Source organism: Sabethes cyaneus, chromosome 2 (assembly GCF_943734655.1).
Source record: "Sabethes cyaneus chromosome 2, idSabCyanKW18_F2, whole genome shotgun sequence".
Taxonomy (NCBI): Eukaryota; Metazoa; Arthropoda; class Insecta; order Diptera; family Culicidae; genus Sabethes; species Sabethes cyaneus.
The window spans coordinates 243,396,376-243,423,489 of NC_071354.1; the positions used below are offsets into that span (position 1 = coordinate 243,396,376).

Consider the following 27,114-nt stretch of genomic DNA (forward strand, 5'->3'; position numbering starts at 1 on the left):
ACGATTAGAAACTTTTCGCACAAATAATAATCGGTTGATTTATTAGCGATTCGCAGAGTTAGAGGTCTCTACTGTGTGTGCGGCAAAAATTTGTTTTGTTGTGGAAAATTGTACAAAGATTGATTGCCAAAAAATCAAATTATCTGAAGAAATTTGACTGTTTGCCAGGTGTGTTTCTTTGTTTGTTGTTATTGTGGTTTGAAAATTCTGAGACCATAAACTGTACGAACTGAATTTTAAATTCCCTTCTAGAAGTGCACTAGATTATCATGAATTAGAGTTCGAGGATGGACGCATATTTCGATTTTCTCATTACCAATAATAGTACAGCGAGAATCAACCCTAACAAGCTCCAAAGTAGAGAATAGTATTACATTTTTCTGCAACAATCGATAATAGTTCGTAGTAGGTATTAACTCCAATTTTAGTCTTTGTCTTCAAACACTGACATCACCTGTTTACGAATGTTATTTTCCTAGACTAAACAGAATATTGGTGGAGAACGTTTTCTCGAGAGCCTCTTGGAGAACACTGAATTTTAATTGCTAGTTTTGAACGACGACGATAAGAGTCTGATGCGAATGTGAAAGATAACAAAAACCGATGATGATCATTCATTGTGATATCACAATTCATCATATTGCGTTATTTAGTTCAAGAAGTTTACGATTCATTCAGCTATTAAAATATTGGAATGCAATAGTTCAAACAACGAGGAACCGTGCCGTTTACTTACCAAGTGCCAACAGTCTTTGTTTGTGCTGATAGCGTCGATACTAGAACCAATTCACAACGATTAGAAACTATCTAAAATTTAAATATCAATTCGTAAAATAAGTGGTCTTTGCGTGATTGGATTTGCCAAAAAAACAGTCACGCAACAATTATTGATCATTGCTAAACTCGTCGGCGATATTGTATCGTTCATATTCAAACGATGTTATTATTGTGGAAAATTGCAAAAAGGTGGGCTGATTGACTGGCTAGAGATAAGCTAGACCATAAACTGTACGAATCGATTTGTTATTTTACATCCGGAAATGCACTTGATTGTCTCGAATTCAGCTGCGTGATAAAATGATAAAGTGTTATCATACCAATATTACTATTGCGAAAAGCACCCCTATCAAACACACAAACAAATAGTAGTAGTGCATTTTTCAGCAGCAATAGTTCATGCCAGTGCGTATAGTAGGTATGAATTGCAATTTTTGTCTTTGTTTCCAAACACTGACATCACCCGCTTTGTGAAACAGAATACCGGAGAACGTTTTCTCGTAGAGCTCGTGGAGAATACTGAATACCAACCGCTAGTTGTGCATTATGATAAGAGTTTTTTTGTCGTGAAAGATAACCGAATTCGATGGTCATTCATTGTGATATCATCATACTTTATCATATTTCGCTATTGAGTTTAAGAGAAGTGTCAGAAATGTAAAATTCTTTCGGTTACCCACAACTCTCAAAGTCAAATCGAATTTGGGGCTAAATTTTGCTAATTCAAAATTTTCCACTTTACTCTACATGTTGCCAATCTACAGTGTGACACATATATATATTCGAACAAAAATCATTTTATGTTTGCAGCAGCATATACAATCAAACTAGGACCATGTGTATGTGACATTATGACTTAAGTCTTACTTGACATAGTTTCATTTTCGTATTGTGTCTTGTTCGGTGTGCACGTACCATAATTTGAGTTACGGTCGTTGATAATAAATAAATTGTTGAACGGTGCTATATGCGGCACTAGTTTTCATGACCTCAAACATCACGGCAAATTTCGAAAATGGATCTGCATATCAAACCATTCAAAAAACGTAAAATCCATGGATTAACGGAAGCGGTCTATTCTAATGAGAAGCTGTTTGTTCTTCAAACACCGTATCATGCTCAAAATGATCGGTTGTGGTCGGTTTCGATCATGGACGTTCCAAGGCCATAAACAGAATGTACCACGATACCAAAATTTATCAACGATCATGGTATGGGGAATTTAGGTTTATGGTATGGTTTATGGCATTTATGGTATTTAGGGAACACTAAAGCTTTCATCTTAAAGTTTGAAGTGCGGGAAAATATAAAAAATTCGAAAATTTTTCTTGTGATCAAAAGCGTTAATCGACCATTTCCAGTGAATAAAAGCTCTCTTCCAAATAAGGCCTGTCAAATGATAGAGGAATCATTCCTCCATATGCGTCAGTTTATGAGGCCGATTTTTTTTCTGAAACTGGCGATTGAACTGTTTGGTTATAAAATTAAATTTTGGTTTCGCAATTGTATTTAGAAAAGAAATTGCTAAGAAGAATCTAAGGGAAGCGATTAAGAATGTTTCAGCAATCTATAAGTTAGTGCTGAGAAAAAAAAAATATGCTGAGAATGGTTAAAGCAAAAGAGTCTCTAAAGACGAAGAACAATCTTAAACACATCACAAAAGGCTCTAAGTATTGTGCTAAGTATACTTACCCCGTGTTTCCAAAATTCGTGTCCTATTGTATCGTTTATCGAATGTGTACTGTAGAGAAAATAGGAAGTGTAATTATGCTAGTGTATAATTCAAAAAAATTAAATAGGAAATATTGACAATTTAATTTATCGAGCCCGCCTATCAAGTTGTGATCCCTTAGCGATCACCTAAAAGCCGGCTGCGATGTTTGTCGATAAACAACGGTAAAATCTTTGAGAGATGTCCGACCCCAAGGTTTTGCTTTAGAGTTTAGAACCCAAAACCAAAATTCTCTGAGTTTGGATTCAGAAAAAAACAGATTACAGATCTAACGCGAAAAAACAGATCGAAAATTGGCTAAAAATAGATCTTAAAACGGACCTTCAAACATTCGTAACTTAAAGCACCTAGTCGGCAAACTCCAAGTCCTTCATCTCCATACTTGCATCTCCGATCACACAGAGGCACTTGAGTGATCTTGAGCCACCATTGCCAGAAAGCATCGATGAAGCATGTTGCCCACTTCCAGCTGTTTCGGAGTACTGAGTGGATGTCCATCTGCAGACTCCAACAGGATAAACATAAAAAGTGGTGGTCTGGAGTCTGAAGTGGTGGATCATACCCTCGGCTTCCAAGAGCTTAGTCTTCAGCGTTTCATTCATTCAGGAACATTCAGGACTATCCCAATCTTGATTTTCACCGAGCGGGCGAGTTTCTTATATACAGATCTCAAGTGTGGTGTTCACATTTCGAATATCTCATTTAGGGCAAAATGTTAAACGTAGAAATGGCTAAGACGGAATTCTTCCTCACTTCCAATAACCATTCGCTGTTCAGATCAGCGCTCTTCGAGCTCGTAGGGGAACCGTGGTACTTGGAATCAAAGATTGTCTACAGACACGGAGAGGAATTTATTCCACTTAGTGACTAGACCGGTAACAGTTTGCTTACTTGGTACTCAGCGCCACTCCGACTACTTAAAACTGTCTTCAGCGGCGTTACTTTGGTTTTCGCTAATTACTTACTTACTTAATCAGCTCCAGGCCGTGGTTTCATCTGCTGTACAAAGAAGTCGTCCTCCATTCCACTCGGTCCATGGCCGCAATTCGCCAGCCACGTAGTCTACGTGGGGTCCGCAGGTCGCCTTCCACTTGATCGATCCATCGTGATCGCTGCGCGCCCCGCCGTCTCGTTCCAGTCGGATCGTTATTGAGAACTTTTTTAACCGGGCAGTCGTCCGACATCCTCACGACATGCCCAGCCCATCGCAGGCGACCGATTTTTGCGGTGTGAGCGATGGGTGGTTCCCTAAGCAGCTGATGCAATTCATGGTTCATTCGCTTTCTCCACGTTCCGTCTTCCATCTGCACTCCGCCGTAGATGGTGCGCAACACCTTCCGTTCGAAAACACTAAGGGCGCGTTGGTCCTTCACGAGCATAGTCCATGTCTCATGGCCGTAAAGGACTACCGGTCTAATCAGCGTCTTGTAGATTGTTAACTTCGTGCGGTGGCGAATTTTGTTCGATCGCAGCGTCCTACGGGGTCCAAAGTAGGCACGACCATAATGTGTCTTTGTATTTCTCTGCTGGTGTCGTTGTCTGCCTCTGCCGTTGTCCACCTCGATTTCATCACCGCGTAAATGAATCCGGGGAGGGAGGTCAGTATTCACTTCTCTAGAACCTCTTCCTTTCATGTATTTTGTTTTCGATACATTAATGACAAGTCCAATCCGTTTGGCTTCAGCTTTCAGTCCGATGTACGTTTCCGCCATCCTCTCAAAGGTACGTGTAATGATGTCAACGTCGTCAGCGAAACCAAGAAGCTGGACGGACTTCGTGAATATCGTGCCACTCGTGTCTATACCCGCTCTTCTTATCACACCCTCCATAGCGATGTTGAACAACAAACATGAAAACCCATCAACCTTGCCGTAACCCTCTTCGAGATCCAAAGGGACTCGAGACTGCCCCTGATACTCGAACAACACACATTACTCGATCCATCGTCACCTTGACCAATCGCGTTAGTTTATCCGGAAATCCGTAGTAGTGCATAATCTGCCATAGCTGATCGCGATCGATCGTGTCGTACGCCGATTTGAAGTCGATGAATAAATGATGCGTGGGCACGTTGTATTCGCGACATTTCTGCAACACTTGCCGAAGCGCGAAAATCTGATCCGTGGTGGCACGGGCACCCATGAATCCCGCTTGATATTGCCCCACGAACTCCTTTGCAAATGGTGATAATCGACGACATAAAAGTTGGGAGAGCACCTTGTAGGCGGCGTTCAACAGTGTGATTGCGCGGTAATTGCAACAATCCAACTTGTCGCCCTTTTTGTAGATCGGACACACGATACCTTCCATCCACTCCTCCGGTAGTAGCTCATCTTCCCAAATCTTGACGATGACCCAGTGCAGCGCTCTAGCCAGTGTGTCACCACCGTATTTCAGCAACTCGCCGGGTAGCTGATCAGCTCCAGCCGCTTTATTGTTCTTCAGCCGACCGATCTCTTCTGCTACCTCCTGGAGGTCGGGGGCTGGTATTCTGTCGTCTTCTGCACGTGCTCCAAGATCTATTGCCATATCGTCACCTCCATGTTCAGCTACATCGCTGTTAAGGTGCTCGTCATAATACTGCTTCCACCTCTCGATCACCGCACGTTCGTTCGTCAGAAGATTACCGTCTGAGTCTCGACACATATCGGCCTATGGCACATGGCCTTTGCGCGAACGGTGCGAACTTAACTTCTCGTAGAACCTCCGTTTATCGTTAGCACGGTCCCGATCCCGATCTTCCTGTTGGCGCTTTTTTCTCCGGAAGACCGAGTTTTGCCTGTTCCGTGCTTGTTTATATCGATCCACATTCGCCCTCGTACGGTGTTGCAGCATCCTCGCACGTGCTGCATTCTTCTCCTGCACTAATTGCTCGCATTCGCCGTCGAACCAATCGTTTCTTCGGTTCGGATTCATTGTACCTAGTGCCGCTAGAGTAGTGCTACCGATGGCGGTCTTAATGCCTTTCCAACCATCTTCAAGAGTTGCTGCGCCAAGTTGCTCTTCCGTTGGTAGCGCTGCTTCCAGCTGCCGCGCGTATTCCTGGGCAACTCCGGTGACTCGTAGCTGCTCGATGTTGGGTCGCGGCGTACGACTTCGACGCGTGTTATGCACCGTCGAGAGTTTTGAGCGCATGCAGACTGCAACTAGGAAATGTTCCGAATCTATATTCGCACTGCGTTAGGTGCGAACGTTTATAACATCAGAGAAGAATTTACCGTCTTTTAGAATATGGTCAATTTGGTTTTCTATTCGTTGGTCTAATGATCTCCTGGCCTTGTGGATATCTTTGCGGGGAAAGAAGGTACTTCGGACTACCATACCGCGGGAAGCTGCAAAGTTTACGCATCGTTGGCCGTTGTCGTTCGTTGCGGCATGCAGGCTGTTTGGCCCGATTACCGGTCTATATATAGCTTCCCGTCCTACCTGCGCGTTCATGTCACCGATGACGATTTTCACGTCCTGTCCTGGACAGCCATCATACATCTGCTCCAGCTGCGCGTAGAACGCCTCCTTCTCGTCATCGGGTCTCCCTTCGTGTGGGCAATGCACATTGATGATACTGTAATTGAAGAAACGGCCCTTAATCCTCAACTTGTACATCCTTGTGTTGATCGGTTGCCAACCAATCACACGGTGGCGCATCTTTCCCAGTACTATAAAGCCGGTTCCCAGCTCGTTGGTGGTGCCACAGGTCTGGTAGAAAGTAGCCGCTCGATGCCCGCTTTTCCATACCTTCTGTCCTGTCCAGCAAAGTTCCTGCAGCGCTACGAGTTCGAAGTTTCGGGGATGTAGTTCATCATATATTATCCTATCGCAATCCGGGAAGCCGAGCGATTTGCAATTCCATGTCCCGAGTTTCCAATCGTAGTCCTTATTTCGTCGCGTGGGTCGACGCCGATTGTTCCGATCCCTATTTTCTTCTTCGTTGTTGGTAACTTTTAGTTTTCCAGGGCGGCTTGTTGGGCCTGCCCCTAACCCCCTGTCTCGCCGGAGGACCATCGTGCACAGCACTGTTTAGAGTCCCTGCTGGCATAAGGACGAGTATAATAATCAGCCGCCCCTAACATGGAGAACAGACGCTGTTTGAGCCGCACCTCCTTGGTGAACAGACGCTCGTGTTTGACGAAGCATTTCCTCTACCGCCATGCTATGGTTACCGCGCCAGGCAGATCGGGCATGTGCACAGTATAATGAACGAAGACAGTGTGGGTCGTCGAACTCTTTGGCAATTTTGAACATGAATCCCAGTTGTCTATTTGCTTTATCGATGATTGCTGAGAGATGGTTCCGAAAAGTTGACCTTGTGTCAAACAAAACCCAAAGTTCTTTGATGCACTCCACACGTTCAAGTATCTGATCATTAATACGATAGTCAAATTCGAAAAATTCACGGCTCTATTTCGCTGGAATGAAATTACGAGACAGTGAAAAACAGTGAAAATAACAACGGGCCAAGGTTGTTACCCTGGGGAACTCCAGTCTCATTAACGAAAATATCAGAAAGCGATGATCCGATTTTAACTTGTAGCTTCCTGTTTTTCCAGTATGACTTCAACCAGCGAGAAAGGCGTTGACAAAACCCAAGTTTAGCAAACTTCTTCAGAGCAATATCATGATCAATCCGATCGAACGCGGCCTTAAGATCTGTGTGAATGGCATCTACTTGGTAACCTAAGTCAATTGTGTTAATACAAAATGTAGTAAAAGCTAGCAAATTTGTATCAACTGATCGTCCTGGTACGCCTTTTTTAAAACCGGGAACATGAACGACTTTTTCCATTCTGGTGGAAACTTTGCCTGATCCATTGATAGCTTTATGACGGATAGAATTATGACAGTATCATGCTAGTAGAATCTTGGCTCTTGACAGAATCAATTCTGTACAACTATTTAGCAATCAGTACGCTGTTTACCGAATGGATCGAAAGCTTTTAGACAGTGTCCGTCGGGTTGGTGTTGCGTTTGCCATCAGAAAGTATTTTGACTCAACCTATTGCGAAGTCACCCATTCCGCTGGCGTAGAATATTCGTTGTAATTCAATTAAGAAACAGCCATCTATTTGTGGGAGGTTTCTATTTGCCCCCAGATAAACGTGCTGATCTCGGGATTATTCAAGCACATGTGGATTGTACTGAAAAGGTTTGCCAAGTTTCAAATGTTTATGATACAATAATTGTGGCTGGTCACTAAAACCAGCCCATTTTGACGTGGAAATTGCGGCTATTTGTGATGTTGATGCTACTTGATGGTGCAGCTAGATGCAATCTGTTATAGATTAATGGCACCTGTAATCCTTATATGCGATATCTCGACCTCATATTCATCAGCAAATCAGCTAGTTACTCTGTCCCGTCCCGTGTCATTGACCCTCTAGTTCCACTTGGCGAATATCATCCTGCTCTAGAGTTCAGCGTCGATGTGTACCAAAACGCTGACCTGGACAGCTTACTCAAGAGACAACTTAGAAACGTACGCTGGATCAACCATGACCACTTGCCATCTTATGAATTCCGCTGTCTACTGAATCTACTGAAACTACTTGGTGCTGAAGTCCAACCAGGGCATTTAAGAGCTCGTGATAGCTTCTTCCGCCTTCTTTTCGCTGGTTCCGAGTTTCTACGTCACTCTCGGTTTTAGTCTTTGTGCGCAGTATCAAATGAATTTATTCACCTTTCTGAATTTTGAATTAATTGGTCAATTCGACGGGTTGCTGATGATGGTTCTTGTAAGCCATCCAATCCTCGCCATTTCTAAACTCAAGCTAGAACTGAGCATTAAAACAGTGGTACACGTTTTGGTGCTTTGTCTATAATCCTCATTATTTCGTTCTACATTTCTGGGTTAGGTGATAGATAACGTGACTAAAGCGTCATTCGAATGCAGGTCTCAACAAAACGTGGTTCTGCTCGATGATAAATTCAGTGTTTTTTCCATGTTGGGTACTTTTGTCACTGCGATTCAGTGTTGGTTAGACTCTTGTTTAAACACGTTTGTTTCGGGACACCCCATACCTGACAGTAAATTACGACCTTAAACGATCTTTTGTTAAAAGTCTATGAATCATAATCTTCGAATTGCTAAATAATACCTACTGATGAATGTAATGGTCATTCAATTTACTGTGAAGTCTTTTGTACAACTGTTCAACTGTTCACGAGTTGCATCGCTTTTGTTTGTGCAATCAGCCGATAAGGTCGTATGCAATTACACCACAATTCGGTCGGTCGCGTAAATGGATTTAAAGAACTGTAAAACCTAGCACTGACGAGAATCGAAGTTTACACCGCTGAAATAAGTCTAAGTAAAGTTTCATTCGATACTTACCACCGACATCCAAATGATGATCAGCACAAAAATAATCAACGGGATCACGATGTAGAGTCCCATTGAAGAAACTCCGACTTAACTTCCGCCAGCTAATACTTCAATGGTAACAAAATGACCGGAAATAAGCAACCACCGGAACAGTTTTTGATGTGCTGCCACCACCAGTCTTAAAATAAACTGCTTACGAGCGAAATATAACACTGGGAGGACGATTTCGGATTGACGGTGTTATCTAGTTAGCTAGCTAGCTAGCTGGACTGTGGCCGATTCGAGCCACATCGGGTCTAGATTAGATAAAATATTGGATATCACGACGCAACACACTGCTGCTGCTGCTGCTAACCCGTGTGCGAATGTGTTATTGCTATCCCAATCACGGCTTCACGGTGTTAAACGATGCGGGAGGTTTCACAAAAAATGAGCAAATCCTGAAACGTTCAAGCATTTCAAATTTATTTGAATATTTTTGTTGAATTTTTTTTTTGTAGTTGTTTTAAAGTTCGTTCTTACCCAGTTTTATCCGCGGTACAACACACTTGCACTTGCTTGCTTATAGTCTGTGCAATCTCAATATCATCTACGATCGCCTGCTGTCGAATGTACATACGTTTTGTTTTGTTTGTTTTTTTTTTTTTTGTTTCTTTTGTATATATAAGTAAAGTTTTGTGTGAGGGTGATTCAGTTTCCATTAGAAAGTTTTAGTTTTTTTCCTTATATGCTATAGACTGATACCTATCGCGCGCGGTCTAGTAGTTTTAATGGGGGTTTTCCCGTTCCAATTTTATGTTTCGTTGCCTGCCCTCTAACTCTGTGCTGTTGTATGGAAAAAACACAAGCACTCACTGTAGTAGGAATTTTTCTTAATACCACGTGGTTTTGAAAACAAAAAAGTCAGCATCCGGTACACTATTAAAGTCAAACACTCGAATCACATGATCAAGGTGAAAATAAGTTTTTTTTTCTGGTTTTTTACCGTTAAGATTTCAGTAAAACAAAACTAAATAATTATGCGAATGCTTCCCAACTGTTTGTCACTTTCGATTTCGACTTCAAAAGATGTTTTATTCACATGGCCTATTATGATTGGTACACCACCAGCAGCGTGTGCCCATTGCAGTGCTCACCATGGAGATGGAGGTGTTATGCTTCTCCAAAGCCAAAGAACATCTAACAAAGGTTGCTTACGTCAGGTGTATCTCACATTTTCCGTACACCAGAAGTAAAACATCTCTTGAATTTTGCCTGTTTCATTTGGGGATCGACCCAATTAGCGAATCGTGGGGCTTCGAACGAAACAGAAACAAAAAAAATCTCGTATCAAACGTAGCGTTCGTAATAGAATTTTTGAGCAATATAGTGTATCAGTCTCTCAGATATTTTCTTTTATTTTTATTTTTTTTTTCCATCAGTTGCCTTCTAAATATATTTTATACGAGTTTTGAATGTTGGGAATATATGCGTTACGCGGCTTACGTTACAGCGATCCGATACTAAATATATATATTCTGCTTTTATCCTACATTTTATATTTGTAAGATATCTTTAAATTACTAGTAATTGTTTTTTTTAAGTTTTAGCAGAAATGTTTCTTTGTACAGATTGATCAAAGCTGTCGTTTGGTGTTAAGCTTGCTCACAACACATTTGCCATTGTTGGTCATTTGGCAAAACTAGGCAGCGGAGATTTGTGCCAAGGTACCGACCGCACTAGCAATAACAAACGACCAACAAAAACTAATGTTTTACACTCCCAAATATTATCCCCTTACAGTTATTGAAATACTTTTAAAGCGCACAAACTCACATTCTACCCATTCATGGTTAGAAATTGAGTTTCTCCTACCGATATTTTGGTTCAAAACTATTCAGAATTTAAGTTTTTAGACTTGAAAACTATTCTGAATAGTTTGGTAATATTTAAGAGTGTAGGCTGTGTGAAAAAAACCCACACCCCACAAAGCCGGACAGATCTACAACAGACAGGTTCTATGTGTGTGTGGAAGGTTTAAACGGCGAAGAGTGAGAAACCCGCAAAATACCACAACTTCCAGTGTTCTTAGTTAGTTTTAGATTGATTAAATCGACAAATGAAATCTTGCTTGCTTGCTGTATTGAGCTGCTGCTTTTATCGCCATTAACTTTAAACAGTTTGAATAAGAGGAAAGTCTAACTTGGAAAAACGATACGCCCTCAAAAGCGCCGGTTTGAGTGTCTACCTTCGTTGTATTATGCTTTGTTTCATGTTTGACAAAAGTTAAGTCTCTATGTTATTTGAGTCATCCTCCTCAAGAAAATGCGTGCGGTGCTCGGTAAGCAGGATTGTTGTGCAAAAAAAAACTTGCCACGAATCACCGACCGTCCGAGTTAGACACCACACTGCTAGAGTTGGTATTAATGGTATTAAAATCTTCAAATTTATCGGAATCTTATAAAAATGAGATTTTAGCTGCTACGAAAAAGTTCGTCTATTAAAACCGTGTTCAACTCTTTCCGTTTTTTTATTTGCTTGTCTGCTTTATCAAATTGCTTTCAAGTTTTTTTCCACTCATCGTTTTTTTTTTGTTCTGGTGAACAATAATAATTGATTAAAATGTAACTATTTTCTGAACTGGCTTTTTACTGCTAAGTTGAAATCGTTGATAAAATTACACTTCAAACCTGTTGTTCTCAAAAAATGAGAGAAATTCTGCCTTTGCTTCGCCTACTTGGTTGCTTTGATCTGTTCGTATCTGATGCTTATTTACGTGAATAATTGTTTTTCTTTTTGCCTTTCCTCGATTACTCAAAATTCGAGAGAGCGTACCTCCTCCTTTCTGGTTCTTCGATTGATATATCTCTTACCCCTGGTGGTTTACTTTTTACAAAAAGGATTTTCTTTTTCGCCTTTTTTGTTGCTTGCGAAGAAATCGGCGTGCTTTTTAACACGTGGAAAAACTAAGCGTGTAGTGGTGTATCATTATTTTTATGTCATTTTTTTTATCTGCTGTTTCTATAGGCTGCTTGTAGTTATGCATGTTTTTTCTCTGTATTGTTTGTGTACTAACGCGCGGGGAAAGGGTGTATAAAATTGCTTCAAAAAACTTTATTTTATAAAAATAATTTTTTTAAAAAAATAAAATAATTTAATAAATATACATACTCTAAATATATATGGCATATCCGTTAAACGATTACACATTGTTGTTGTTATTTGCTGTTGTTTGTTTCAAATGTGTGTGTGTCTGTCGGCCCTAATTTTTGAATTCTCTTCGATTGGGTTGAAAAGACGACGAACGATTTCGTCACCGACCGGAAGCGAACGCACACACACACATACGCGCATTTTTGCCGCACTCGAATCGCTTGTGAATGTTGTGGGTGGTGAAGTTTATTAAATGTGTGCGTGCGTTTTCCACATTTTATTTCATAATGCGAAAATGCCGGACTAAATAAAAATCATTACACTTAATATACTCGTCTCATTATCAATCATTATCTATACACATGAATATCATAATTTTTCACATCTTTTGTCATAATAGGCTTACACAAGAAAACATAAAAGTAAAAACGTACAGGAAATCAGTGTTTTGTTTCTGTTTTTTTTTCTTACTTAAATTTACCGTAAGCAAGCGCGCCCGCTGCTGCGTGCGCTTTTCCGTTATAATTTAACCTACAATTACATATCTACTGTCCATTGCTGTTATGCTTTCACTGTTGCTCGATGTTGTAGTGAACTGTTGTGTGATTTATTTTTTGTTTTGTTTTGTTTTTTTTTTGGAGTCGTGTTTTCGTGTTGGTCTCGTTAGCTACTGAACCAAACCAAACCAAACCGTTGTTTGTGTGTTGTTCGCATTTAAACCGATGCGAGCTGTTTTAGCGATAGTTACGGTAGTAATAGTAGTAGTAGTAGTTGTAGCAGTAGTACACTAACATTGGTGACGGTAGATCCAATACTACTAGAGCGGTAAGTTGTGGAGTAATAGGTGAGAGTAGTACTAATAGTAGTAGTAGTAATAGTTGTGTGTAGGAGCAGAAGTCGAAAAAGGTTGCTCAATGCACACATACATGGGATGCACGTGTCTGTGTCTGTTTTTTCGGAAGAAAGGATCGTCTACTAAGCATTTGTTGGCGCAGTTTCCTATTGAGGGTTTCCTCCCCAACAAGCCCTAGACGAACTCGAATGAATCGAACGATCGAAGGGAAACGCAACATCACCACATTGTCTTTACTCTGTTTCTGCCTTTTTTAAAACAGACCCTTCTTCTTCTTACCTTTATCTTTATTACTGTCCATTGTTCTGAAAAGTGGGTTGGATAAATTATAAAGAAAATAGAAATTAAACTGATGTTCGGTTACCTTCTACGGATCTACGGTTTACTAATGGCGGGGTGGGCTAGGTGTTGTAGTATTAGTGATATACTGAGAACGCGCTAGTAATGTCGCATTTGAAAAAATGCGTGTGTACATTTTATGTGTGTGTTGTGTGTTTCTGTGTGTGTTTGTTACGAAGCTAATAGAAAAAGGTTTTAGACTTAAAAAAGGGCACATGCAACTATGGGTGATGATAATTGACTGTTTGAAATTGAAAATGCAGCTTCGAGTGTGCTATCGAATAAATTTAACTCCCATAACAACAGCTCTTATATTATTGCTTAGAGATCTTATCATTTGTTTATATCGTTCCGTAGGTCAAAAAATAACCAGAAATTCAAAAAAAGGCTACAAAGCATGATTTCTCTTCATAACAATGCTCTATCACATACCACAAAACGGTTCGCCTTTTTTGGTGCGCATTAGCTTTGAGCGGGAAAACTTGGTTTTAGGTTTATGGAACCTTTAGAAGAGTTTCTTAAAATTAAAAGTTCTATCGTTCAGCGGAATTCAAATTTTTATTAATCCCCCTAAAAGTGCAATAAAAAAATTATTTTTCTTCAGTTTCAATATAACACATTGATGTGTTCTGCAAAGTTTTACAGCATATTATTACAAGAAATTTTGCTGAAGACTAACCTTTTATCTCTTCAACAAAGATAGAAAAATTCTATTTCTCATAAATGAAAAATCGTTAAAATCAGTTTTTCTATTTTAGCTGTTTTTGTAGTTGTTGTATGACTTTTTCCTGTTTCACAAAGTTGTACAAATAGTAAAAATACGCAACATTACTGAATGTAATATACCTCTATCTTTGCTTGTTTAGGAACTATAGAACTTTTACTATGAAAATACCCTAATTTTGACCTCGAATTACTCGCAAGAAGGCATCATTTTATTCAAAAACTCTCCCCAGAAAATCAGAATAGTGTCTTGCAGGCTGAAAAGTTTTATAAATCATGTTTAAAAGCACAAAAGTTAAACAAAATTTATAGGCTGACAAAACCGGTATAAAAAGCTGATAAAATCCGGGGTAGACAAAATGGGAAGATCATGGAATATTTTAAGGCGAAGTTATTTCCGTTGACTCACTATTCCAGCTGTACCACTATTTTTCCCCTAATTAAAATTTAATTGTAGTAACGTTTGCCTGAGTCTTCCAGTTAACCTCGAGGTGCGACGCTGGCCTTATCCCAGTCCCAGTCATCACATGTTCCCGAGATTCGAACAGGGAGAGGCTGTTAGAGTCAATAGGATCGTAGCACTGGCCCCGCAATTGTTCTGCACTCTTAACAGCTGGTTGCGAAGTCTTTCGTATAAAAACAGAAGGTCCAGTTTCGGTTATCGGTTGATTTACTGCAGCCACGGCGCAAAATTGTTGTCAAGCAACTACGCTCGATACTTCGTTCGTACTGCCAGCTCCACCCCGGAGCGAAGAAATTGGACATCGTGAGGCACTTTGTATCCGCCGAATATATCCCATCCGGCATTTACAACAACTTTTCCGTTCTGAAGAAAGGCGAGAGCGTCGAACTTGGGCACCGACCACACGGTGAAGAAGTACCTGGCCAAAATGGACATTTTCATGCGCGGAAGCGTCCGTCGAAGCCGGTTATGTCTGAGCAGCTGGCAATCATTCAGTAGGAACGGCTGAAGATGTTGATGAAAAATATCTTTCCAGCGAAACGTGACATCGTGATCATAATGGATGACGAGGTTTACATGGTCGTGGGTTCGAGTCTTAGTAGAATCAGGCCATTCGATGTTAAAGTGACTTTAGTATGGGTCTATTCTCAGGCCCCTCCAACGATGATGTCGAATATCTGCCACCACACTATGTTTCCGAAGGAGGCCCTTTTGTGGCTAACGATGTACTTTCCTTCAGGGTTTGCGATGAACAGGGAAATATAGTACGCAGTGCCGGAAGATACCGCTTTCATACAGAAGTTTCACGCGGTCTTTTGGTGTCGGCCCATTATTCCAAGAGATCACCGGAGTTGACGGACTGACTGAAGATAAACGTTGATCCGAAAACCACCAACCCTCCCAACGTCCGTTTGCTGCGACCGATATAACATTTTCGGACGAACCTCAAACGGAGAAACTAGTCCAATAGTTTCGAGGCCAAAACGAGTTTTAAGAAAACTTGACTATGTTTATCAAATTTAAAAAAATTTGTTAATTTTTTACGAACGAAACGAAAACGAACGAAAAAGAACTAATGAATGGAAGCTTGGAACATGGAAGTGCAAGTCTTTCAATTTTCTGGGAGGGGTACCTACATTCTTTCCGATTTATTCCGATCTCAAAGCAGTCAGGTTGACCAGGAGGAGGAATTTAGACCGGTTATTGGAAAATTCAGCGCACACTCGCTGAAAACTGCCATCGATTCATTGATTTCGCTTCCTCCATAAATATGGCCATATGAAGTAACTACTTCCGATACAGCCTCCCATATCGTTACACCTGAAGATCTGCACAACAAACCGACTCACAAATCGACCACATTTTGATTGATGGAAGACACTTCTCCGATATTATCGACGTTAGAACCTACCGTGGCGCATACATCGATTCTGACCACTACCCTTTGATGGTTAAAATGCGCCAAAGACTATCCGTTGTTACCAAGCCCCTCTTGAGGATTGCTGGGGTATCGTTAAAGGAGTCGACGTAACGACGAGGAATGCCAGTGGATGATAGACGAGAAAAATGATGGTGCAGCAGGGGAACCGTCAAACTGTGGAACGATATAGACAAAAACGAAGACAGTAAACCCAGTTTTTCCGGGATAAGAAGTGGGATATGGAGTGCGAAGACATGGAACTTCTGTATCGTTCTCAGGAAACGCGCAAATTCTACCATAAACAGAACGTACCCCACAAAGGCTTTATTCCACGAGCCGAAACATGTCGGGAATCGAATCGGGAATGTGAGGTGATCGAAAAGTGGAAGCAGCACTACAATGATACCAAGACATCAAGAGTGATGACTACATCAGTAGACGACGGATAACAGCGGAGTCGGCACATCTCCCACAAAAGTGATTGAAGACATCAAGCAGCTCAAGACTAACAAGGCTACTGGCAAAGATGGCATCGCACCGGAGCTTATCAAGATGGGCTCGGATAGGTTGGCGACCCGTCTGCACTGGCTGATAGTCAGGATCTGGAAGCTACCATAAGAGTGGATGGTAATATGCCCAATATTACTGGACGGTAACAAGTTGAGATGTGAGATCATCAGATCATCTTTCGCCGTCTATCGCCGCTAGCCAGTAGATTTGCGTAGAAGTTATCAAGCCGGCTTGTGGACAGACGATGACAACGGACTAAATTTTTGTGCTGCAACAGATCGTCCAAAACTGTCGCGAATACCAAGCCCCTACGCACCATCTATTCATAGATTTCAAGACCACCTATGATACTATCGACCGTGGAGAGTAAAACGGCTTTCCCGAAAAGCTACCAAGACTGATTAAAGCCACGATGGATGGTGTACATTGCCGTGTGAGGATATCGAGCGCGTTATCAAGCCCGTTTGAATGGTATTTCCTGTCTCCGCTCGGCATCACTCTAGAAGGTGTTCTAGATCTTCGATAAATCTATCGAATTTATCTGCTACGCTGACCACGTGGATATTGTCGGAAGAACGTAGCAGGCGGTTGCTGAGCAGTCGAGGCAAAAGTATGGTAGTCGATGGGGACGAGTTTGTGGTGGTGGACGAGTTTGTATACCTCGGGTTGTTGATGGCGTCGGTCAATAACTGTAGCACAGAAATACGCAGATTTATTCTTACCAGGAGTCGTGTTTACTACGGACTCCACAAGACCCTAAGGTCTGGTAAGCTTCACTCCTGTACCAAATGTACCATGTACAAAACGCTAATAAGATTGGTAGTCCTGGGTGGGACATTTTGTGAGAATGCCGGACAACAACCCCGCCAAAAAGGTTTTTGCCTTGAATCCGCTTAGTACCAGACGTAGAGATGCGCAGCACGCTCATTGGTTAGACTAAGTGGAACATGACCTGGAAAGCGTGGCACAATCGAGAAATTAGAGGCGAATAGCCATGGACCGAGTTTGTTGGCGGAGCATTGTTCGCACCAGGATAAGTAAGTATGGCAATAAAAAAGCTCCCTAACTTTAGCAACATTGCCACTCAATAATTAAACCGGCAGCCGGGAAATTTTAGCAAGAATGCGTTGACTACAAGTTTTGTTTTCATTTTAAGGTCTCAAGTTCTGCGTTGAAAAGTTAACTTCCACCTAAAAAAAGAATACAGAATTCGATAAAACCCGGTAAGTTTTCGAGACAAAATATAGAAGCAGCCATTTTGTTCGATAGGTACTTCGACAGTTCGATTGGTGCGCCGTACTACCTCATTGCCATCTATTTATATAGGAGGCTTATGTCTGTACCGAAAACAGGACAGGACATCATAAGAGGCTTATCGGTAACTAAAAATAGTCCCTGACAGGACCAGGACTTCGACCGATCCTTTTTTTCTACCGCAGTCACACCAACGCACATTCAAGTTCACACCGTCCGTTTAGTGCTGGAATACGAACGCTATGCATAACACAACTGGCAGTTTGCTCAGTCAAACGCCGATTGCACGCAGTAGAACGAACGCGTTCTAAAGCTTTTTAACATTTTCGTTTCGATCAAGTTGCCTTTACCGTTTGGAGAAGCGTATGACTGCAAAACAGTCAAATGACTGGCAATCGCCACGCTAACGAAAAGCAACCGCACAATCGTATGATTCAATACTACAAAAAAACAACCACTATATGTGCATGGAAAGAGTCGGTCGGACTCCGTCCAATACATACGAATATTTTGCTTGCGTCGGACCGACGTCCGGGTGACAAACTATTACTGTGAGCAGCCGATTTGGAGACAAAAAGAGAAACGAAAAAATACGTCACCGTATGCTTCCAGTCAGTTTGCAGTTTATATTCTCAAAGCGCAAAGCAAAACGGGAGATCGACTGGTTGCTTTTGCTGAGAAGCCGCATGAATTGTAAGATGGCAGCAGCGCAAGCGGCAGATTGACTGGATTCAAAAAACAGTCAAATGATCGTTCAAAAAGCGAAGTTTGAATGCGGAAAGTTCGCATTTGCTTGATTCAACTGCTCGACTGTACTACTGGACTTAACTGCTCGACTCGACTACTCGATTGGCCTATTCGAATAGACTGCTCGACTCAACCCGATTGCTCGATTTGATTACTAGACTCAACTGACAACTTGATTCAGTTGGTCGATTTAGCCACTCAATCTGACTGCTCGACTTAACTGTTTGATTGGACGGCTCGACTTAACTGCTCGATTCAGCTGCCCGACTGGACTACTCTATTGAACTGTTCGACTTAACTGCTCGACTGAACCGCTTGACCCGACTAGACTGCTTGACAGAGTTGTTCGATTCGAGTGCTCGACTAGACTACTCGCTTCAACTGCTCGTCTAAACTACTCGACTTAACTGCCCGATTAAACTGCTCGACACGACTGCTCGGTTCAACTGCCCAACTCGACTGTTCGACTCAACTGCTCGACTGAACTACTTGACTGAACAGCTTGATTTAACTGCTCGACTAGACTGCTCGATTTCACTGCTCGACTCAACTGCTTGGCTTGTTTGATTCGACAGCTCGACTTGACTGCTCGATTCAACTGCTCGACTGGACTACTCGACTCAACTGCTCGACTGGATTACTCGACTCAACTGCTCGACTGGACTACTCGACTCAACTGCTCGACTGGACTACTCGACTCAACTGCTCGACTGGACTACTCGACTCAACTTTTCGACTTAACTGCTCAACTGGACTAGTCGACTCAACTGCTCGAATAAACTGTTTGACTGGACTACTCGACTCAACTGCTCGACTTAACTGCTCGAATGAACTGTCCGACTTAACCGCTTGACCCGACTGCTTAACTAAACCATTCGATTCGACTGCTCGATTGAAGTGCTCGACTAGACTACTCGATTCAACTGCTTGACTGAACTACTCGACTCAACTGGTCGATTTCACTGCTGGATTTCACTGCTCGACTGGACTACTCGATTCGACCACTCGATTCAACTGCTCAACTCGACTGCTCGATTCGCATGCTCAACTCGATTGCTTGTCGCGATATCATACGGTCGGTGTTAAATCAGACCGGACCAAGTCGCAAAATTTAAAAAAATGAGTTAATGATAGCAAACGATCAAGAATTTTCTAGGTAACATTTTACTCTAATCAGACTACATAAATGTTGCACACAGCCAGAGTTAGATGATTTCGAATCCAGCAAACTTTGAATGCGTCTTTCTCGAAGTCAGAATTTTGCCACACGGTTCTGTCTGACTTAACACTGACCATATTAATCGGTTTGCGGTAGACAATAGACGGTTCAGAGCCACTCACACAAAAGAGCTATATTGCCATCCTATAGAATCAGCACAGTGGAGATAATGTTTTTATTCAGTTAAATAAAATGCAATACCACCATGAAAACTGTTTATTTCAGTTTCCGGCTATGACTCTTTTATGTACAACATCTTAGAGCTATATTATGCAATATAAGAACTCAAACATTGGTCAATGGAATGTATCCGCAGTTTTCTGAATTCTGAACAGACATTTATATATTCCAGATCGTAAGATTCGGGATTCGGGAAGATTCGGGGGGCTCCGTAGCCGCAAGGTTACCGAGTCTGCTTTGACAAGCGAGTGGTCGTGGGTTCGAATCTTAGCAGAATCAAGCCATTCGATGTCAAGTGACTTTAGCATGGGTTTATTCTCAGGCCCCTCCATTTACCCTTCCTTCGTGCTGAATTCTATATTTACCCTCTGAAGCCTCTTAACAGTGCAAATGTCCCTCCTATAGTTAAGTGTACTGGTCAGAGGTACGAATGAGTCCTCGCCAGGGACGGCTATAATATGGGATAGTGCTGGCAGCGAGGAATAAGTGGGTAAAGTAGATTAAGCTTTGAAGGAAGGGTAAACCCCAATACACGCAAGCACGCATAAAATTTAATAAGCATATCGCTCATTCAATAGCGATTATAGCAAAAAGAAATGCAGTGCAGGTCATACAGCAAACACCCGGGCGATATTACAATAGATCAACTATACTGGTCGCAGTAATGAGTCCACACATGGAAAAAAAAAAAAAAGATTCGGGATCAACTAGTACTTTAGAATGACCTGTCTCAAAGCAAATTTTTTGACCGGTGGACTTTACGGTGGCTTTATTACCGAAAAATTGTGTTCAGTGGTGAAACTCATTGCTGATTGAATGGAAACGTCAGCAAATAAAATTATCACATTTGGTCAGAGGTTTTAGGACTCAATTGAATTGGATGTCAATTGAATATATACACTCAGTTTTTTTTTTACACGGAGTATACGTAGTGCGTAAAGGAAAACCGTTTAAAATCCGTTGGTGAAGCAAACGGATAGAGTATATTCATTAGGGATGTTCATCGACTCAAGTGTTCATTTTTTCTTGTATTCTCGAACGGAATCATCGGACTGTCCTTTTTCAAAGACGAACAAAATGACCATGACCACGTCACTCTCAATGGAACGCGATACCGATTCGGGCATCGAATTTTTTTGGCCAAGGATTGCAAGGATTAGATCGGGCCAATATGTAGTCTCCACAAGACGGCACTACTTGTTACAGGGTACGCGAAACAAGATATGAGGCTTGTCGCAGTGTTGCGAAGCCCGCACTCGTGTGGTTTAATTTTCTCGCACACGCGTACTCATTCTAACGAACACGCCGGCATGAGAATTTCTTTAATGCTCCCCCTTTTATTTCATCATGCAGTGCAACGAGTTTTTGCGCGTATGTGTTTAGCTAACAGCTACAGTTGTCACTTGTCGTTCGTCGTTACAGCCCGATCTGCTGATCGCGCTCCCGCCCTTGAGTAGAATCGAGGGCGAAGATGAAGAAGAGAAAAAAGTAATGCAAAATTTGTATCCCAGTGCGCCACCAACCTCACGGGGACTCGTGGGAAATGGGTTTTTTGCCTCGGAAATAAGCCATGCAGGAAGACGATGTGAGGATGACTGTGCGCGGGTGTGTGAGTAACAAAATATCTCACACAGCACCGGCGGCTGTTTCTTTTACGCCTGCGTGTGCGGCGTAAGTGTTGAATGCTATTTTTCCCATACTCTTTCGCGTGTGAGCAGGCATGGTTGACTTCTCATTGGTTTGTCGTTTTGGGGCCTGTAAATTGATCTCCTAGATCGTGTGATTTGCAACCTTTAAATTACCTTTTCAAATATTTTTTCTGAATTCAATTTTTGAGAAATTTAATTTACATACTCATGAAAGAATATTTCCTCTATGGTGCTCGGTTCCTGATATATGTATTTTTGAAATATGAGAATCTACTGTGGAAAATTTCGTGAAAACATTTCCATACAAACATGTTTATTCTACGATGTTTATTTCAAGAGCTGTACATTTTTGAGATGGGCGATGTTCGAGAAAATCGGAAAAATCGGAATAGAATCAGCCTCGAATTTTTTAAAATTCGCGTAAAGCGTAAGCGTAAATTTTGAAAATCGCGTAAACAAAGGCATAAAAAGCGACTTCAATGTATGTTGCTCTCGTAACGTTTGTCGAGCAAGTCTATAATAGAAACATGAAACCAAATTGCAATTGTCGGTAACCGATCCTCTAGGGTAAATACGACGTCCTCCAAAATGGCACAAAAATTTCTAAAGTTAATCGGCGTTTAACATCAAAAATGAAAATATCATTATTATATTTTTCAAAAAAGGGAGAGCTGTTCTTGCAAATTTGATGATTACGGATTTATAGATTGAGCTAAAATTTGCCCTAAGAGGGTTAATTCGTGGTGAGAGGCAAGATTTTATCGAATGTGTAATCTAAAGACCTGATTTTATAATCAGAAATCAGAGTTATGACTGAACTTACACTCACGTAATTTTCTGATAGTTTTATTAAGTTTATTTTCGATTGTTATGAAAAGTAACTTTGTTTTCTAGGAACTGCAAAGTTGTAGTTTAATGAGAAGATTTTTTTTTTCGAGTTGCATGTACACGGTGACACATTAAGAAGGAATATTTTCCGTATTGAAAAATTGTATTATATAATAAAAGAGTTTCTGTGAAGATGAAGCAAGCGATACATAGGTGAAAATGCTGTGAGCTAAATTAGGAACAATAAAAAACGTAATTTTTTTCACGGTAGTTTGAATTTACAATTACTTTTGATACGGTAAACACGTGTGGTTTTTTTTTCTAGCGAAAACATACTGGGATATAATAAAAAAAAGCAGTTGACTTTTGCGTCCCTCTGTACATATGTGGATATTGTTTGTTGTACAGAAGTTTAGTGTTGTAAAGTTGAGCTGGTACAATAATTACGATAGACGAGATTAAAAAGATTTGAACAGTGTTCAATAATTTTGTTTTTAGTTTTAATTGAAAAACATCCCATCAAGAAGGTAGACTTTTCATTCCTGCAAAAGTATCAAAATAGTATTCGACAGCAGTACTCAATCTTCTTAATGGTATGTTTTAGCTAATACCAACCTTGGAGAAATTATGGGCATGCCTTTTACGATGTTTGAAGTCAACCAGTACTTATTGTGGGAAATTCAACATTATAGGGAACCCAATTATATTGAAACCTTTGTACTATTGAACGCTGTTATTTCTCTAGCATGTAATAGATTCATTTTAACTGATTAATCGAATAAGATTTCCAACGAATCAAGTAATGTCGAAAGGGTTGATCTAGTACTACAACTCGTAAACACAAATTTTGTTGCAAAAAACCCTACTACTATAACTACTACGGCCAAACAAACTTAACACAAACTACAGGTAAAAGCGATTGCTTTGAATAGATTCCTTTTAAAGTGTAAATGTGTAGTGAATTACTCTAAGATAAAATAAATCGGACAAAGTAGCTGCATGGTAACCGATTTACAGAAGAAAAAATAACATGCTGCAGGGCAACAGGGTTTGGTTAGAGTACAAACAATCACTTTTGATAGTTACACAAACACAAACAGGACAGGTTACAGGCACACAAACACATCTAGCGAGATGCAAGTTACGTTACGTTGTTCTCGGTAACTGTTTGGCATCAGATGGTGAGAAACTAATGGCACTATTAATGAACATGAACGCGAAAATGACGGTGTGAATTTGTTACATGTTAAATGACAAATGATAGACTAAAACGTAACAAAACAATAGGGAAAAAAGGTAGAAAACATCGAGCAAGTACTGTTGGTATGATCCAGACTTTAGAGACCCGGGGCGATAGCGTCGAAAAATACGATGGAGAGAAGGATGAGAAAAGGATAACTAGTTGCTGCTGGTTTTCGGTACATTCGAATGTTTATTTCGTCCAGAAGAAACATATGATTTTATGCGGTATGATATAGTTACGAATGATGGTACAACTAATTCTACGTTTAATGAGAGTCCTTTCTACGAGATCCTTCGCTCGCTTTCAACTAAAACATACGTACGTCCCTATCCATTATACAGAGTTATTGATTGGTGATTTATGATTACGAAATTACATGTAATGATGATTTATTGTTGATTGAAATCTTGCGTAACGTTATCGATTTTTTTTTCTCCAAAATTAAAACGAACACAAACAATCGAATTATAAGAGAATTGAAAGTAGCAATTAAAAAAAGCAAATGTTGGGTATGCTTCTAAACATTGATTAGCGATAAGTGTCGTTTTTTGAGTATCAATTATTTGAGTTTCTATACAGTCCTACGAGATTGCGATGCACGCGCGTGTATGGTGTGCATGTGATATCAGTTTTTGCTGACCAGATTGGCTCCGGCACTAGCAACAGTTGGTGCATCCTAAACGAAATAGCATTTTGTCCTTTCTGCGCGTACATTCGGTGTGAATAAGTGGTAATAGTAGTTGTTGTGGTCGTTAGCACAATTTTAAACTTTTTTCTAACATAGATTCAGCTTGCTACTATTTATTGGTGTCGATTGACTTGATTTGCTTGCATTCATTGCGGTTGGATTAGGACTCATTGTTCTCTTGCGGACTGGGTGGTACCGTGCAGTTATTACTATTATTATTAGTGGTGGTAGCAGTAATGGTAGTAGTAGAAGAGGATGCCGAGGCCCCGCCACGGATGGTATCGGGGCCGCCGAAGCTAGTGTGCCTACGCAGCAGCGATCCGAAGACGCGTCTGCCCTTGGACTCATCGGAACTTCTTGATGCAAGTGACGCGGTCCTGCAAAAATGGTCCAAATGCGAACAACGGACACGGGGAGTGAAGATAAAGGTTTGTTTTTTTTGGTGGTGGTGGAGGGTGGACGGTTGGATGTTGTTTTGACATCAGTAAGTGTTTGATTTGAAAGAAAGTAAAAACAAAAAAGTATGTTGCCTATCCTCTAGCTTAAGGATAGAGAATTTTGGAAAAAAGGTTGTCACTCGTACGCGCGAAACAGCTTGTAGCTTCTTTTCTTTTACTAAGCCAGGTCACTCGATTGACGATCATATCGTCAACCACACATTAATCGATTATGATACAAAATGTACAAAACATTATCTACAGAATACTGGAACTCACTAGTGAAGGACTGCTGGGAGCCTTCTTTTCGCTTGGTGCAGGTGAATTTTTGATGTTAGAGAACTACAGTACACATAAAATGTTGAGAACATTTTCCGCTTGCCGTGGAACCATTCAGAGGGGCACATATCAGCTTAATCAGTTTGATCGGAAAAACATGTTCAATCAGAATCCGCCATACCTCATTTCACCGTACTGAATCGCACGCTGCCTTGAAGTCTATAAACAGATGGTAGGTCTACAAACTGAATTCTCAAAAATTATCGAAGATCTGTCACAAAATGAACATCTTTTCATCTAATCCATTGTGAAGCGTCTCCCTCGTAACCCACGTTAGAATACGCCTACAAAGGATTTTTGTAAGTGCCTCAGTTTGTGGAACAAGATGCCGTTCTTTAACTCTCTTACTATTTTCTTCACTTCGTGCTAAAGCCATCATCAATTTCTGCCCTGTCCCTATCGACAGGCTTGTTTTTGCTCACCTTTATCATAAGCATAAGAATAAAGAAAGAAAAATCTTCTTCTCACAGCTCTCATTTTCTTGTCAACCTGCTTCTGCCTCCGAATTATACCAAATACTATTTGCTCTTACAACTTATCATACAAGAAAGGGCACAACTACAAGCAAACCCAATCTTTTCTCGATATACGGGCGACTAGAGACTATTTTCTCCGTACACCAAAGAGGCACTTATACAGACTGAAACAAGCACGCATTCTGTAGTACTCTGGCAGAAAAAAAAAAGATGGAACAAAACTGATGCTCATTGGGAAGCAGAGCAAAGCATTGCCAAAGAAAATATTCTTCTGCGTATAGAAGGTAACATCCAACAGAGATTGATGTTTAGTTTCACATCCTATTTCAAGTCCAATTTGAAGCCATTTTTCGGTAAAATTTTAAATTGTAAGCCCCGATTTACTGTCTAATTTCATGTTAAATTTCAAGTCCAGTTTGAAGTCCAATTTAATTCCAAATCCCAAAAATAAGCAATTTGATTGCATTGCGGAAAAAACTGCTTAGAAAAGCGAAAGTTATGAAAAAAAAACTTGACTTTAAAAAGCAGAAATTTGATTCGACTCTGGGCTTTCGCTTTTTGATTTGTGAGCTTTTCACGTTTTGAGAGCGTTTTGATGTTTTTTTCAATTTCGATGTACAACATTTGACATTTCAAGTTCCAATTTCAAATTTTTAAATGACTTTCGAGTTTTAATTTTGACTTTTCACTTTATACTTTTGATTTTTAACTTGTTACTTTACAGTCAAGTACCAACTCCGATTTTAGTTTCAATTTTAATGTTTCTAAAGGACCAGGAATGTCTAATTTTAAGTACTAATTTTTCCAATTTCTAGTTCAATTTCAAGTCCAATCTCAAATTAAACTTCAAATTCAAGCCCCAATTTTAATACAATGTTGAGCCACTGATGAGCCCAGCGTGAAAATTAATTTTTGCAGATTAAAATATGAAAATCCACAGATGAAAATTTATTCTACACTTTGAAGCTTGAAGTTTCTGCTACCAATTGCTTAGAGCACAGGAAAATTTACGGGACCAGTTGTACGATCCTCGTTGTCGTCGTCAGTAGCATAGACCTCGTGCTGTTTCAACTAGTCGGCTGCATGCAACTCAATCTTGAGTTACTCATTGCCTATTTCCCAGGCATTCCAGAAGGCGCAAATCGTAAGACCAAGTTGGGCCATCTCGCTCGTAGGGTCCCTCCGTTTTGGGTGCCCGTGGGGTTGTTAAATAGAATCGTTTTCCTTATGACTGTCCGGTCCACCGTAGTTTACCGTATGCTTCACCAGATGTCCGATGGTAATCTTCCCAGGTTGTGTCTGCTGCTCGTGATTCATATCCACGCAAATCTCGTTTTACGTCCACTACTTTGGGACGTAAGCACAATTGGTCGTAAAAAGGGTGGACGTTAATTCAAATTTTAGACGTAAAACGAGACGACATTAATTCAAATTCCGTACGTAAAAATAATGGCGCAAAAGGAAATCACGTAAAATAAATGGACGTAAAAAGAGATTCTAGTGTATCTCCGCCGCTCTCCGCTTCCAGCTTTTGCTCCATCAAATATTGTCCGCAAGTGCGGGCATGTCCTCCGTGAGTATCGTCAAATCCATAAGAACTACCGGTTCATCAATAAGGACTATGTATTTTGTCGGCATCGTACGGTGGCTATCGGGGCTAGCGGATGGAAGCGTTTTGTGAAGGGCAAAGTAGTCTCAATTTTCTGCTTAAATGCGCCACAAGATCTCCTTATTTGTGTTTACCGTGGTCACCAGCGATCCCAACGATAACCGTCCATGAAAAGTG

The 27,114-nt window shown here is 40.8% G+C and overlaps 1 protein-coding gene across 3 annotated transcripts in view; it reads right to left on the reverse strand.

Annotated features, from left to right (window-relative positions):
• Positions 1-9,314: 9,314 nt before the first annotated feature.
• The window catches only part of LOC128738712 (septin-7), a 73,487-nt gene continuing 55,687 nt past the window's right edge, over positions 9,315-27,114 (reverse strand). For all 3 annotated transcript variants that reach the window (XM_053834037.1, XM_053834036.1, XM_053834038.1), the window contains one exon: positions 9,315-13,118. In XM_053834037.1, the coding sequence (XP_053690012.1) occupies positions 13,067-13,118 (52 nt within the window). In that variant the 3' untranslated portion in view covers positions 9,315-13,066. The remainder of the gene's footprint in view (positions 13,119-27,114) is intronic.